General features: G+C 41.3%; 1 protein-coding gene across 2 annotated transcripts in view; it reads right to left on the bottom strand.

The window, feature by feature from the left end:
• Positions 1–8,996, bottom strand: part of LOC148677677 (protein NSUN7-like) — a 55,900-nt gene extending 46,904 nt beyond the window's left edge. The window contains exons 1-3 of one of the 2 annotated variants that reach the window (XM_088623556.1): positions 8,593–8,996; positions 7,615–7,676; positions 2,260–2,591 (exon numbers count right to left, since the gene is read on the bottom strand). In XM_088623556.1, the coding sequence (XP_088479682.1) occupies positions 2,260–2,557 (298 nt within the window). In that variant the 5' untranslated portion in view covers positions 2,558–2,591; positions 7,615–7,676; positions 8,593–8,996. The remainder of the gene's footprint in view (positions 1–2,259; positions 2,592–7,614; positions 7,677–8,592) is intronic. The other variant, XM_088623547.1, reaches the window with a different exon arrangement.
• Positions 8,997–12,897: the final 3,901 nt, after the last annotated feature.

Here is a 12,897-nt window from a genome sequence, read left to right as displayed (position 1 = left end):
CTTGAAACAAATGCAGTGAATATTTTCCATTAAAACTCGAACGCTCAAACTGCATGCTTTTCTGGGTGAAAGAGAGTAACTGTCGGCAAAAACTGCAAGGAAAAAACAAAACCTAAATCTGAGTTCCTAACTGAATTTGAGAGGGATAAGACAAGATAAGATAAGCCAAAACTCTCCCACTTGTTTTAAATTATAATCATTTAATCATTACCAGCTTTTGCTATATATAACTCCTGCGTGTATTTCTGCACTCTGCACTTTCTACCTTGACCATCACGCACCTACTGTCCTCTGTGTTTATTGTTCTGTACGACCGGTTGTGTGTTGTTGTGCTATGTTGTGCATTTTGGTTGGCTGTGACTGTCATTATTATTTACCGTTTTGTAACGTACTGTGCACATTGTGTGGCGTTGCCTATTGTACTGTGCACATCTGGAGAGAACAGCGTGAAAAAGAATCTGAATGTACATTTATAGAAGGCAAATAAATTCCTCTTTCTCATTTTTTTGGTATTCATCCTGCCTCTACCCCATCTCCACCTTTGCAGCTGCCCTTTGGTTAACTCCTCTCTCTGAATGGGGGTTGAGCCTCCTCATCCTATGGCCAGGAGGCTCTTAACCCAACGGGTTGAAGCCAAAGCGTATTATTCTTAAATACTCAATAAACATCAGCAAAACAGCTGTTGTCCAACAGAAAGGAAGACAACCAGTACCAGTGTGGAGCAGTAGAAAAGAGCTCTGGACTCCAGAGTGAAAGGTCGTGGGTTCAAAAGCCAGGTAGGATCCTGCAGTTGTAGCACCTTCTAAAGAAATCTTTCCCAGCTTTGCACATCAGGAGTTGTGCAATGTTCACTGTTGTTCTTTTGCACGTTTTCAAACATTGTGATGTTCAAATGGAGTTTATGTACCATACGTCTTGCATTCCAAAACGGTCTGTGCAAAAACCACGCAAAACTGTTTCAGAAGATAGAGGCAAACCCCAATAATGCAAAGGTGGGAAGAATCTCTATTGAGGACTGAGCACCAGGCTGCAGGCAGAAGGAACCCCCCACACCACATGAGCCAATGAGCTGCTGCACAGGGAATGGCAGAGGGGTGTTGAACACCGAGAGACAGTGGTCTAAAGACCTGTATTTGCACGCAGAAGATTGGGATCGGCCAAAACTGGGTCTTGTAATCCTCCCGAACCTCTGTTACTAACTCCATTCAAATAATACTCCTTCAGAGAAGGCAATGCGTAAACGTACAGGAACAGCGCGGCAGTGTGCATAGTTTATCACAGACGTTGAGGGAGCAGGAATGAATTTGTCTCCTTCTGTACACTTTTCAAACTCACATGTGCCTTCGTGTGACACAGAAGTGTCAAGAAATCCGGCAACAGAGTAGCGTCGTTTTTGGTTTATTACTGAAGTGCCTTCATGGTCTCAAAGAGAAAAAAACATGCACGTCACCATCTCCTTTCACGCCAGCTTTCTCCCACTCCACCCCCTTCTGAACCTTTGCCTCTCACAGTACTGTACAACTTCCATACAGAACTTACTGAAGGGCAGCAGTGTGGAGCAGTGGAGAGGGTTCTGGACTTGTAATTAGAAGGTTGTAGGCTCAAATCTCATAGGAGACACTACTGTTGGAGTCTTACTTTGCCCGAATTGTAAAATAGTAAAACACCCACCTGCATACTGTATATAGGTGCAAATGCAAGTTGCCTTGGACAAAAGTGTCAGAAAAATAAATGTATAAAATTAAATTCTGAAATAGTGTGACAGTTCTGTTTTATATGCAATGTTTGCTTGGCCTTTGTTAAATTATCTAGTATATCTAGGCTCCAAAGACATGATGGAGTTTGATTTCATTAAGACTGTACAAAGTTCACAAGTTAGTCAAGTGTACTTGTGTTTTGTAGGGAACATGTTTAAATTAACTTGTGTTTCAGTAAGTCTATAATAAGAAGAGGTCGACAAGAAGATCTTACACATTAATAGGGGGCTTTCACAGCAAGCAGAGCTTTCAGCAACACAGAAATCACAGCCTGAAGTACATGAAAACCATGACAGACTATATTAACTCCTCCTGAGCTCTCTGCCTGGAAATCATGTGTGCACATCACTGCAATGAGCAATTCACTCACTTGTCCAACAGAAAGGAAGAAAATAGCCTGGGTCACAGCCCTGCCTATGTACTGTGCAATTATAAAGGGTTTTAATAAGAAAAGCTCTTGTGGAACCGAGTGTTGCAAGTCCAGTAAACTCCAGTCACTTACATTTCAGCGCGTTGAAGGCCAGCTCATGAGCATAATGCTGAGCGATTTCATTCTTCGCTTCAGGCACCGAGAAGCTGATCTGGTCGCCGTACCTCACCAGCCTTCGGTCAACGGGTTTCTCCACGTGGATGGTGAAGAAGATGGCCGCGGCGTGGACGTAGACGTAGTCCGGGTAGCCACCGCTTTCAGCTGAAACCGCAGGGCTCTTCTTGGAAGGATCCACCTTGTGAGAAATGGACAGGTCTCCGAAGCTGGAGATCTCCGCTCCGATCTCAGGACTCTGAGACCGGGGCTCCATGTTGCTCTCCGATCTGGGTCACAGCCGTTTTCGACTGAAATGACAAGATCGACGAAGAAGGTGAATGAATGCAGGCATTACAAGTCATATTGCCTTTCTTACTATTTCTTTCCAAAGGTGAAGGAGACACCTGCTAGTATCTGGGACACCTAAGGTTTGAATAGAAGGGTTAGCAATGCTCCCAATGTTGGCAAGTATGAATAAAGTCTGCAGGCTTGCCAGTAACTGTCCGAGAGATTAGGAAAAGCTGATCTGGCCTGTTGTGATCCCAGCTTCTTCCAGCCAGCCCTCAGAGCTCATAAGTCAGACTCTCCACATTGCTTTAAAAGGTACTTACTCAATGAAAGCCTAATAATATCCTAAAACATGAAGAAACTAGCAAATAGGATACTTCTTAGAATCTAGATGGCTTAAACTAGAAAACAAAAATTCTTAACGATTAGCACTGAACGTATGCTGCAGGCCACCTAATGCACACATGGGTTTAGTACATTGCCTTGCAATTGTGTTTACCTCTTTCCAATGACGTTCCATTTTGTTTAAGTACACATGATGAATATGCATTTTAATGACTATTTCTAACCAAAAATTGAAGGCTGGAAGTTAAACAGCGTATGGGTAAAATTAGTTACGTTTCAACACAACCTGCAAAGAAAAATCATAAAACTTAAGTATGTCGATTGCATACATATCCATCTCCTTTGTTATAGGACACCTAATAGAATTCAGGTGCACAAAACTATTGTCTGTGTCTGTGTCCAGTAATAGTGTTTTCCGGAACAAATACATCCATTTCCGTAAGGTCCCCTCGGTCAGGTAGTGAATGTCAAGCAAAGATTTAACCACGAAGACCAAGGAGCTTTCAAAACACGTCAGGGATAAAGCTGTAGAAAGGCAGAGATCAGGAGAAAGGTGTGAAAAAAAAAAAATCTCATTGTGCACAGTGAAATCAATCATTGTGAAGTGTGACAGACCACTCAGACACTGGCGAGGCCATGCTGAACAGCAGAGCAAGAACACTGTTTAGGGGACGCCACTGCGAGGCCCCCGGTGACTTCCGAGAAGCTACAGAGTTCAGTGGCTGTCAAAGGACAAAATATACAGCAATATCACACTCACTCCCCAGAGGTGGCCTATCTGGCAGAATGGCAAAATGCGAGTCTAACCACCTAAGCAATAACGCCAAATTGTGGCAAACAATTTTGCGAAACGACGAGACAAAATTAGAAGCCTTACACGTGGCACAAACCCAATCCAGTCTATTACCCAGTCAACCACATCCCCACAGCCAAGCTTGTCAAGACTGAAAATGGATGGGAGAGGAAAACCTGCTTCAGTCTGCTAAAGATCTCAGACTGGGACAGGAATTCGCCACTCAGCAGGACTGCGACCCCAAGCTACACTGGCGCAAGAAGAAGAAAGCGAAAGTCCTTCAGCGGCCCATTTACTAACTTGAATAATGACAGAAAATCTGTGTCAAGGCTTGAAAATGATTGCTATCCATCAGCAGTCCCCAGCCAGCCTGACGAAGCTTCGGCACGTCTGCGGAGAAGAACAGGTGAAAACTGCACCATCCTAATGGCAAAGAGACTTCCGGCAAGTATTGACTCAAGGGAATTAATAATTATTGAATGAGCATATTTTCATTTTGGACTTGACCGTCTTGGCTGACATTTAACTTCCTTCACTCTATTCTATTCAATCAAGCTGAGCAATCAAGTTTTGAGTAAAGATAATTTAAATATTATAATATTGTATACTGTAGTGTAATCCGGGACATCACTTTTGCAAGGCACTGCACTGTAATTAAAGTTTCCCTATAATTCACACCTTTAATTTACAGCACTGTTTAACAACAGAACACGGGTAATTTTGCTTGACTTTGCTCTCACCTTTAATAAATCTCAGGAAAAGTTAGATTAAAATGGGTTTTAAGTATGATTTAGTATGGCACTTCAGTTCCAGTGAAAGTAGAACTCTAATGTGTTGTTCATAAAACAATCATTTGCAGCTTCTCCATTATTTAAGCATGAGTGAAGATTGTGTGATTGGCCATTGTAAATAATGAATAGCTGAACTTGAAAGAGGTTGAGGTAGCGAAAACAACTGTCTCAGTCTAAGATGGTTTTTTCCATGGCTTTACACTAAAACACACAGACACACAAGGGTGATGGTACTTCCGGATGGAGAATGTCAATCTCAGACTTGGCTTATATTAGAAAGTCCAAATTTCAACCAGTAAAGCCTCTTAAAATCACATTTTCCAGCCATCCATAATTTGACCATGACAGAAAATTTCTTCTTCACTCAGCACTGCTGGGAAATCATTTGGAAATCCTTAAATAATAATGAAACACAATTTAGGAACCATTTCTGTACTCAAAGAGTTGTGGGTATTGGGAATACTCTCCCAGCCAGGTAGTTAAGAGCATCTGGACTGGATGAAATTTTAGATTTATTTAGCTACTAAACTGTAAATCAAAGTTTATGTAAAAGCAAAGAAGGCAAAGCTTCATAAGCTAAAGCGATAGAAAATGTTGTCAAAAAACATAATTATTTTTCCTTAGTAAAATCAATTTATAAAGGCAGACGACTGTAATTTCATTTTCTAGACAAAATGTATCTATCCATATATCTCAGAAGTCTCTGGGGAGAAAGTGACTCTCTATAGTACCACAAGTCATTACAGAGCAGTTCTTATTGAACCAATGCAATAAAAAAGTGATTTTTTTTTTTTACTCATGTCCAATTGTGTTGACAACCAATAAGCAGGACTAAACGGAGACTGAAAATGATTGTTTTCCCTTCTGATTATGGGAGTTTACTGGGCACAACAAGCTGCAAATTTTTTCGACACTTCAAGAAAGTTTGAAAAAGCAATTCATCACCACCCAGCCAGGAATATGACAGCAGGCAAGGTCAAAGCATTGTGGTTTGACAGCAGTGCAACCTATTTCGTACAGAAACTAAAAAAATGGTGTTTTAATATACATGGCAAGTTAAGAAGAGTGTGTAGAAGTAGTAACACTGGAGAGGGGTGAGAGGCCATGAGATTAAACACTACAACACAAATACTGAAGCTGACAAAATTAGAGAACTTTACAACCAGTCTAAATTACTTTAACTTCAAGCTTAGAAATCAACTGCATTTTTCTTTAAATTCAATTTAATTTAATTGCTGGATCTTTAAACTTAGTCTATAATGTCTATCTTTTTCTGGGGTCATCCCACACCAAGTCAGAGCACCCCAAGCATGGACCGGATGGTACTGTGTGCAAGTTTTAATTGGAATTCACTACAAACAACACGTTTCCTTTAAGAAGCAGAACACAAGTTAAAGTTCAAATACAAAGTGCAACAGTTTAGTTTACAGACTTTGTAAGTTATTTAGTTAATTCCCTGAAAAGCTTGACTACCACTTGCTAAAATAAGGAAAGACATCACTAAGAATTGATTGGCAAGTAATTGCCAAAAATGTATTATTATACAGTATCTCATAAACCATTAACATTACAATGGCAGGTAACTTCGTTAGAAGGGGTGGGCGCCCATGCTTAATTCTGTGAATTAATTTAGAGGATCCCAGGACTAACAATGCACAGTCATAAAGATACAGTGACATCATTCCCCATGACACTTTCCATGGCAGGGGGCTGGCCTTTTAGCATAGTGGGTTTGGCACATGTGTGGGCTTTCGAGGTCAGACTTTTTGAAGTACTGTAGCTTCATTAGCAGCAATATGAATCTGATGGACAATTGCCTATGCTTCATCGGTACGTGCCATTCCCTGTCCACTGGCTGCCTGAGTTAGCGCCCCACAGGTGCGTATGAACTGGAACACCGACAAAAGTGTAATCTGCACTTTTGTCCCACTCCTCCTCCGCCCGTCTGCACGTCAAAGTTTAATATTCCACATTTTAAAAATACAAACAGTTCTGCCGCTCATTTGTTACCTTTGTTATTCAGCTCCTGAACTTAAAAGAAGTCTTTGGCAAAGATGATCACAACTGTATTTAAGTGTTGCCACTAGTCTGGGAAAAACGGGGAAACATTTACACAGGAGGGCAGAGTCGTCCCTAACATTTGGCTCACTAGTTGAAAATCTACGCCTCCATGCCGGAGGTTCTGCACCAATTGGAGAAGAGCTGTGTCCCTCGCTGACAGCACTACATCTGCAAGAGCCTGAGAGGCTAGAGGGGCAGCCGAGCTGAAGAAGAGAGCCTCAGCCATTTAAGAGTTGCTCTGGTCAGTTATTTCCCGGCCACAGCCAGCCAGTGACATGACCCAGACTTCAACTGGCGCTTGGGCACCAGTCTTTACCAGTTGAGTCACTTAGTGCCTAAAAAGCTTGTGTCGACCCTCTAGAACTCAGACTGCAACATTATTAACTGGCTGAAACTCACACACACATCCATACATCCATTTCCGAACCACTTCTTCCAATCTGGGGCCAGAGGGGAGCTGGCAAGCAATGGGCACAAGGTGGGGTACACCCTGGAAGGGGTGCCAGTCCGTCGCCTGGCAAACACAGACACAGACGCGTCCGCACTCACACCAGGGCCATTTTTTCAGAAGCCAAATAACCTTCCAGTATATCTGGAAGCACCTGGAGGAAACCCACTGGGAAAGCAGGGACAACATACACACTCCACACAGATCACTGCGCCACCATGCCACCCACAATCACACACATAGCAAAAATCTGTGCCAGTCCCACCTGCTGCTCTCACAGGGAGGTATAAAACATGAATTCACACCTGAAGAAGGCTCCACAGCTGAAACGTCGTGTTTCTTGTCTTCTCTTTTCAGCCTAGAACAAACCTTTACTTGTTCCCTTGCAGCCAACACACGCTGACGCAGCTCCCACCTTGAACTAAAACACGAATGCTTTTTTTTTTTTAGAAAATAATATGTCTCATTTCATTGGATAATATCGGTTAGGCCACCAGCCCTACTCTGCATGTGACAGAATTATCCAAGCCAGACTCTTCCATGATAACGTATTTTACTGTCAGACTCTGGAAGACAGCTTTAGAGAAGTCATACTCCATATTTACCTTTGTTAACTTGCTTCAAAAAATGAACTGGCTTGCTATTTAAGAGATGTGCCACAAGTCTGCTGTAAATGAAAAGAAAAACATCTGGGAAAAGGTTGTGATGCTGTCTGGAGTCCCAGTAGGAGCAGCCTTCGGGTTATTTTGGTAGAGTGCTGTGTTGATCTAAGTTGCTGAGGCCTATATGCGAGCAAATTGGAATTTAACTTGTGCAAGTGGATTTGAAGCAACTTTTTCAAGGCAGAGTAACAACTTTCCCATACCTGTGTGTGCATAGCCATATATTTTGACATAGAAATTACTACGGACGTTAAAGTATACGTCATCAGCTGAAATCAAAGTACAACTATGTCACGTTTGCTCGCTTTATTAATTACCATACCAGTTAAATTACAATAGGGAAAATATTTACCGTTCCTAACCACTCTATTTATTTCCTTGTACCGTTTCATCGGTAAATATTGAATGCAGCCCTTATGAGAATAAACCGAAGGTATATCAGAAATGTCACGATTTTTCTACAGAAAAAATATTTGCATTTGTATTAGAATTTCTAAAGAATCCTACAGGTTATGTTGCTGTGGGTTCACCGGAGAATTACAGCACAGGAATCGCTTTTGTTCTGGTAGTATAGTTTTCAGATCCAAATACATTGCAGTTTGAATATGTCAGAAAACTTACATGACGATCCCTTTTCTAGTACACATAGTTGTTGCTTTAATTGGTCTTAAAAACAAGAATTGGTGGATTAAGAGATTCACACACTAGAAATGTTCAGACAATAACAAAACACTGGCTTACATATTGCTCAGAGTCGGACAGCTACCTGTAACTTGCACAACTCTTATTATTACTGACGTAGTGTTATCATTACAAAAATAAACTTTCGTCACAGCTGGAACAGTGAACACAAATGAGGCAGCTTTTTAACTTGAAGTCCCCTTTTCAGGTCTCTTTGCACGAGATTTTCCAAAGCCTTACCCAGACGCGTATCTTCAAAAAGATCTGAGAAGTTGACGCAACTCGGGTGCTTCAAGTGTCAGTAGCAGCACTTCTCATCGCGCTGAGCGGAGGCTCCGCTAGGCGCTGAAATAAATCACGGCCGAGCCGCTGCTCCTCTCGCAGGTGCCGGAGGGAAGGGACAACCAGCCCCGCCCCGCTCCCTTCGCCGCGCTGGACACGGTATTATTCAAATACAGACTGCTCCACTGCGCCCTGGGGTAGGAACAACGCCACGATGTCGGGCCACGCATGCTCGCGTGACAGAAGCCGTTCACTGAGTCCGGGTACTGGATTAAGTTTTGATTTCTGAAGTTATACCTGCTAGCCCTAGAAGAGGGTCCACAGTTATTTTGTAGGCTGAAGCAGTTCAACAGTTTTGGAAGCCCCCCCCCCCGTTTTTGCCTATTGGTACCGTCGAGCTTCCAGCGCTATGGAAACAGTCTACAAACCCAGCCCCCCCCCCTCTCCGTCATGTACGAGATGGGAGGGGCCTAAGGAAATAAAGTCTCTTAAGTTTCCAGTTGTTGTCTATTGAGTTTATCCTTGCAATCGTTACATTAAACTACAACATTTCAAAACAAATGCCGATGATCTTTGAAAAGCGTATGGATAACACAATTTAATGTTGTGTACCTGTATCTGTTGACTGAATGCCTAAATATGTAATTCGACAACATTAAAATCTATTTTAAAATAATCCAACAAAGAATAAGAGAATAATATATTCGCTTTGGCACTTTTCTTGAAAAACTCTCTCAATTTTACCAAAATTACCGAAAGCACAGCGCATCATATAGGCTACCATTCGATATTTTATTATTTGTATGAAGATACTACGACGAGCAAGACATTGTAAGCTTTATGTAAAACAAACTTTCATGTGGCTAGTTCACTGTCGCACATTCAAATCTTTGAAATAAGTGTAAATCCCTCCCTTCACAGAGACCTTTGATGCTCTTGAGTCAGATTCTCCAGCTATGTGGCATCTGACTCCCTGTGTTGCTGAACCATAGCTCCATAGCAACTCCTTGCATGGCCTTTCAATGGGCCTTGTTGAACAGTGATGTTAGTGCTTAACACCTCACCCTCCTTATCCAGTATTTGCTGTTTTTTATAAAGATTGCCCCATTACCCTTTGGAACAACAAGAGCAAGAAAAGTAACTGGGGAGACTTTCCAGTTTTGCACAGTATTCTGTGTTTGTCTGTGCCCTGGACAAATTAAAAAAAAAACAGTTTTTGTTCCAGTTCTAGACACTGAGTTTAATGTCTTTCTGTTAAAGCTCATTGGCTTATTCCCAAAGTTAAAATGCTTTTGTACACTAACTGTGAGCACTGTAGCAGGAGAGAGAGAGTCCTGATAAAGGTTTTAATTCAGTTTTCTTTCCAATCGCTGACCTCAGAATGACTGCCAAGACCACCAAAATGACTCGACTTCAGAGACAGAAAAAAACACAAAAGAAGAAGTATTTTTAAAATTCCTTTGCAAGTCCTTCACACAACACATATACTGTAGCTGTGTTATATTTATTCAAAGTTAGTCAAATAAATATGTTATCTTTTCCTTTGGAAACAGTGGTTGGGCGAAATATTTACAAACCACAAAAAATCATTCCAATTAGATTCACAATATATTCACCTCATTAAGACTCCATAGTCTAAATGTTGTTTATTTTTCTTTTGTTTCTACTTATCAGCAGTTATTTAAACTCTTCCTGCTCCCTTACAATATATTCACACAGAACTACTGGACATTAAAAAGTCTTCTGAATACATTTCAGAACTCAACTTTAGCTTCTAAAACTGGGCTTGCCAACCCGGCTTCTGCTGGCTTTCATTCTCAAAATAAATGTTCAATTTAAAGTGTTGTCAGCTCCTAACAGAGAAGCTGATTTCATATTCCTAATCATTATGCACAAAATTATCCACAGTCTCAGAACTCAGAAAAATGACATCTAATTTGCAAAGTATTAGGTGAAGAAACGTTTTGGTTAAGCACTTAAGAGCCCAGCTAGAAAGAAAACCAGATGATATCATGGTGCCTTGGACCAAAACTGTCCAACCCCAGTCGAAGACACTCATTTAACCATTAAAAGTCACTTATCATAGTTTTTGGCAACCCTGACTTCATCTAATAACATGTCGGGCAGCAGATCGACACACAGTTTAAGCAGAAGGTCAAAGTTGAATAGTTGTTTCAGAGTTGTTTCTCTTACTGGGCAACAGCTGTAATTGTACTAAAGTTCAAGTGTTACCATTCATCCTGGAGGGGTTAAGATTAAGGCTGGAAGTTGCAGTACCGATGAACTCCAAGCATTCCTGAAGAAATGTCCTGTGGGTCATGGTGAGCCACGGACACTATTTGGAGAGTAAGGGACAGTGATGAACAGCCTGTCAAAGAAACTGTCAGTGTCTGCATGTTGTCAGTGCATGCTGTGGTCACAGTAAAAACACCTGAACTTTGACAATGAACCTCAGTTGGAAAAGGTTCAGTGTATATCCTGTTGTTAAAAACACAATTGTGGGAGCTTCTGTACATTAGAAAATCTTGAACAAGCAGAATGAAATCTTTCCACAGACAATGAAGGATAGAAAGTTTGCGTACCTGTCAGGTGTACAAGATTTGCACCGATATAAACAATAAAAACAACACTGCCTTGTGTTCTGATGACTTCCTAACAGAATTATAAATCACTGGACATACTGTACTTAACATGGCCTGGCATACTGAAACGGCAATTGTAAAGCAAGAAGCATTACAGATATTAAAGCATATTCCTTTTTACAGAGAGTGTCAGCGGTGTAGAAATGCTCACAAAAGTTTATTACCCCTAATCCTTACAGGGATGTGCTAGTCACGGAGAGTGTTGCAGATTGTAGCATTTGCTTGCACCACATGAGCCATAACTAACTCGAAGTGTCATCCTTCCAGACTCAGTTTTATAGGGGTGGGTGGAAGGGATATAGTATCCCCTATATAGTATAGTAAGGGCTATAGCGCCTAGTATTAAGAAGCAGTAGTGGGGGTAAGTGGGAGGACTAGAATATTAAATCAGACACAATAATTAGCCTTCACCTTCACAGAAGGATTTTGTTTTTCCAATTCCAATTGACGGCTGCTGCTGTCATGTAAATTGCAAGCGCGGTTCAGCTAACAGATGTGTGCTGCTGCTCTCTGCTTTTGCCGAAGACGTAAAAAGCGAATAGGGCAGCAGTGCCTTTGTTCTGCCTTATTGACACGCATCGCCTGCCTGAGATCCTCACGAAGCGCAACACAAACAAACAAACATGGAGATACATCGCCGATCTTAATTGCGGGGACGGGCTGCAGGCTTTGTAAGCGGCGATGTTGTGACTTGACAGTTATTTGGCTTTCCTCTCTCGGCACGGTGCCGTCAAAGCTGCCTAGCGAGAGATGGAAGGGGCAAAGCTTGTTCACAGATTGCTCAAAGATGAAGTAACACGCAATGGGATTTTCATGGCTTATTTTTTAACGCTGTGACATAAAGCACAGAATCTGACCTACAGCAGAGGCAGAGAAGTTGTACAGCAAGAGGTTACAGGAGATCTTTGCCTGATGCCTATATTTAAAACAATATAAAGACACAGTTAAGACATGCTTTACATATAGTACTTACTATATACAGTATAAATACATACAGTATATCTAACTATATGTAACTATACTGAGAGGATATATTATCCAAAAACAAGTACTGACACTGTTACATGCACATTAATATTCACTGTACTTCTTTTGCTTATCAAAAGAATATTACTGGGTAACTTGTTGTTGAAAGTATATTTATAATAGAGTTAGTGCAGCATCCTTCTTTTATGATAGAAGTCTTTATTATAAATCTTTATCACAAAACTATAGAAGGGGTATCATGCCAGTCAGTACGTGTCATGTCAGTAGATGAACCACTTCACTGTTCAGATGACTGGATGCATGGGACAAGTCATTGCGTTGAGTTCTTTACAGAAATGCGCTGGAGTCGACAAAATTGGGTTGCCGTGCAGAACTGAGTGTTCAGAACTGATGGTTTGAGTTCTCAAGTCTGCAGGTCCACCTGACGCAACTCCTGGAGCACAGATGTGTATGACACTCTGGAGATAACTAGTTAGGAATGTGCCTTTAAATGCTAGACCCTTTGCACATTCCTTATCTTTTCTACCTTTGACATCAGTCACATTAATGTTGTTTTATGTGGGCATTAGACCAAGAAATTTATAATGCCTTAAATTGTAAGCCCCACATTTATACAAGACAGCCCATATAAACA

Source organism: Lepisosteus platostomus, chromosome 1, assembly GCF_059453375.1.
Source record: "Lepisosteus platostomus isolate fLepPlt1 chromosome 1, fLepPlt1.hap1, whole genome shotgun sequence".
NCBI lineage: Eukaryota > Metazoa > Chordata > Actinopteri > Semionotiformes > Lepisosteidae > Lepisosteus > Lepisosteus platostomus.
This window is presented reverse-complemented; position numbering and strand designations above follow the sequence as displayed.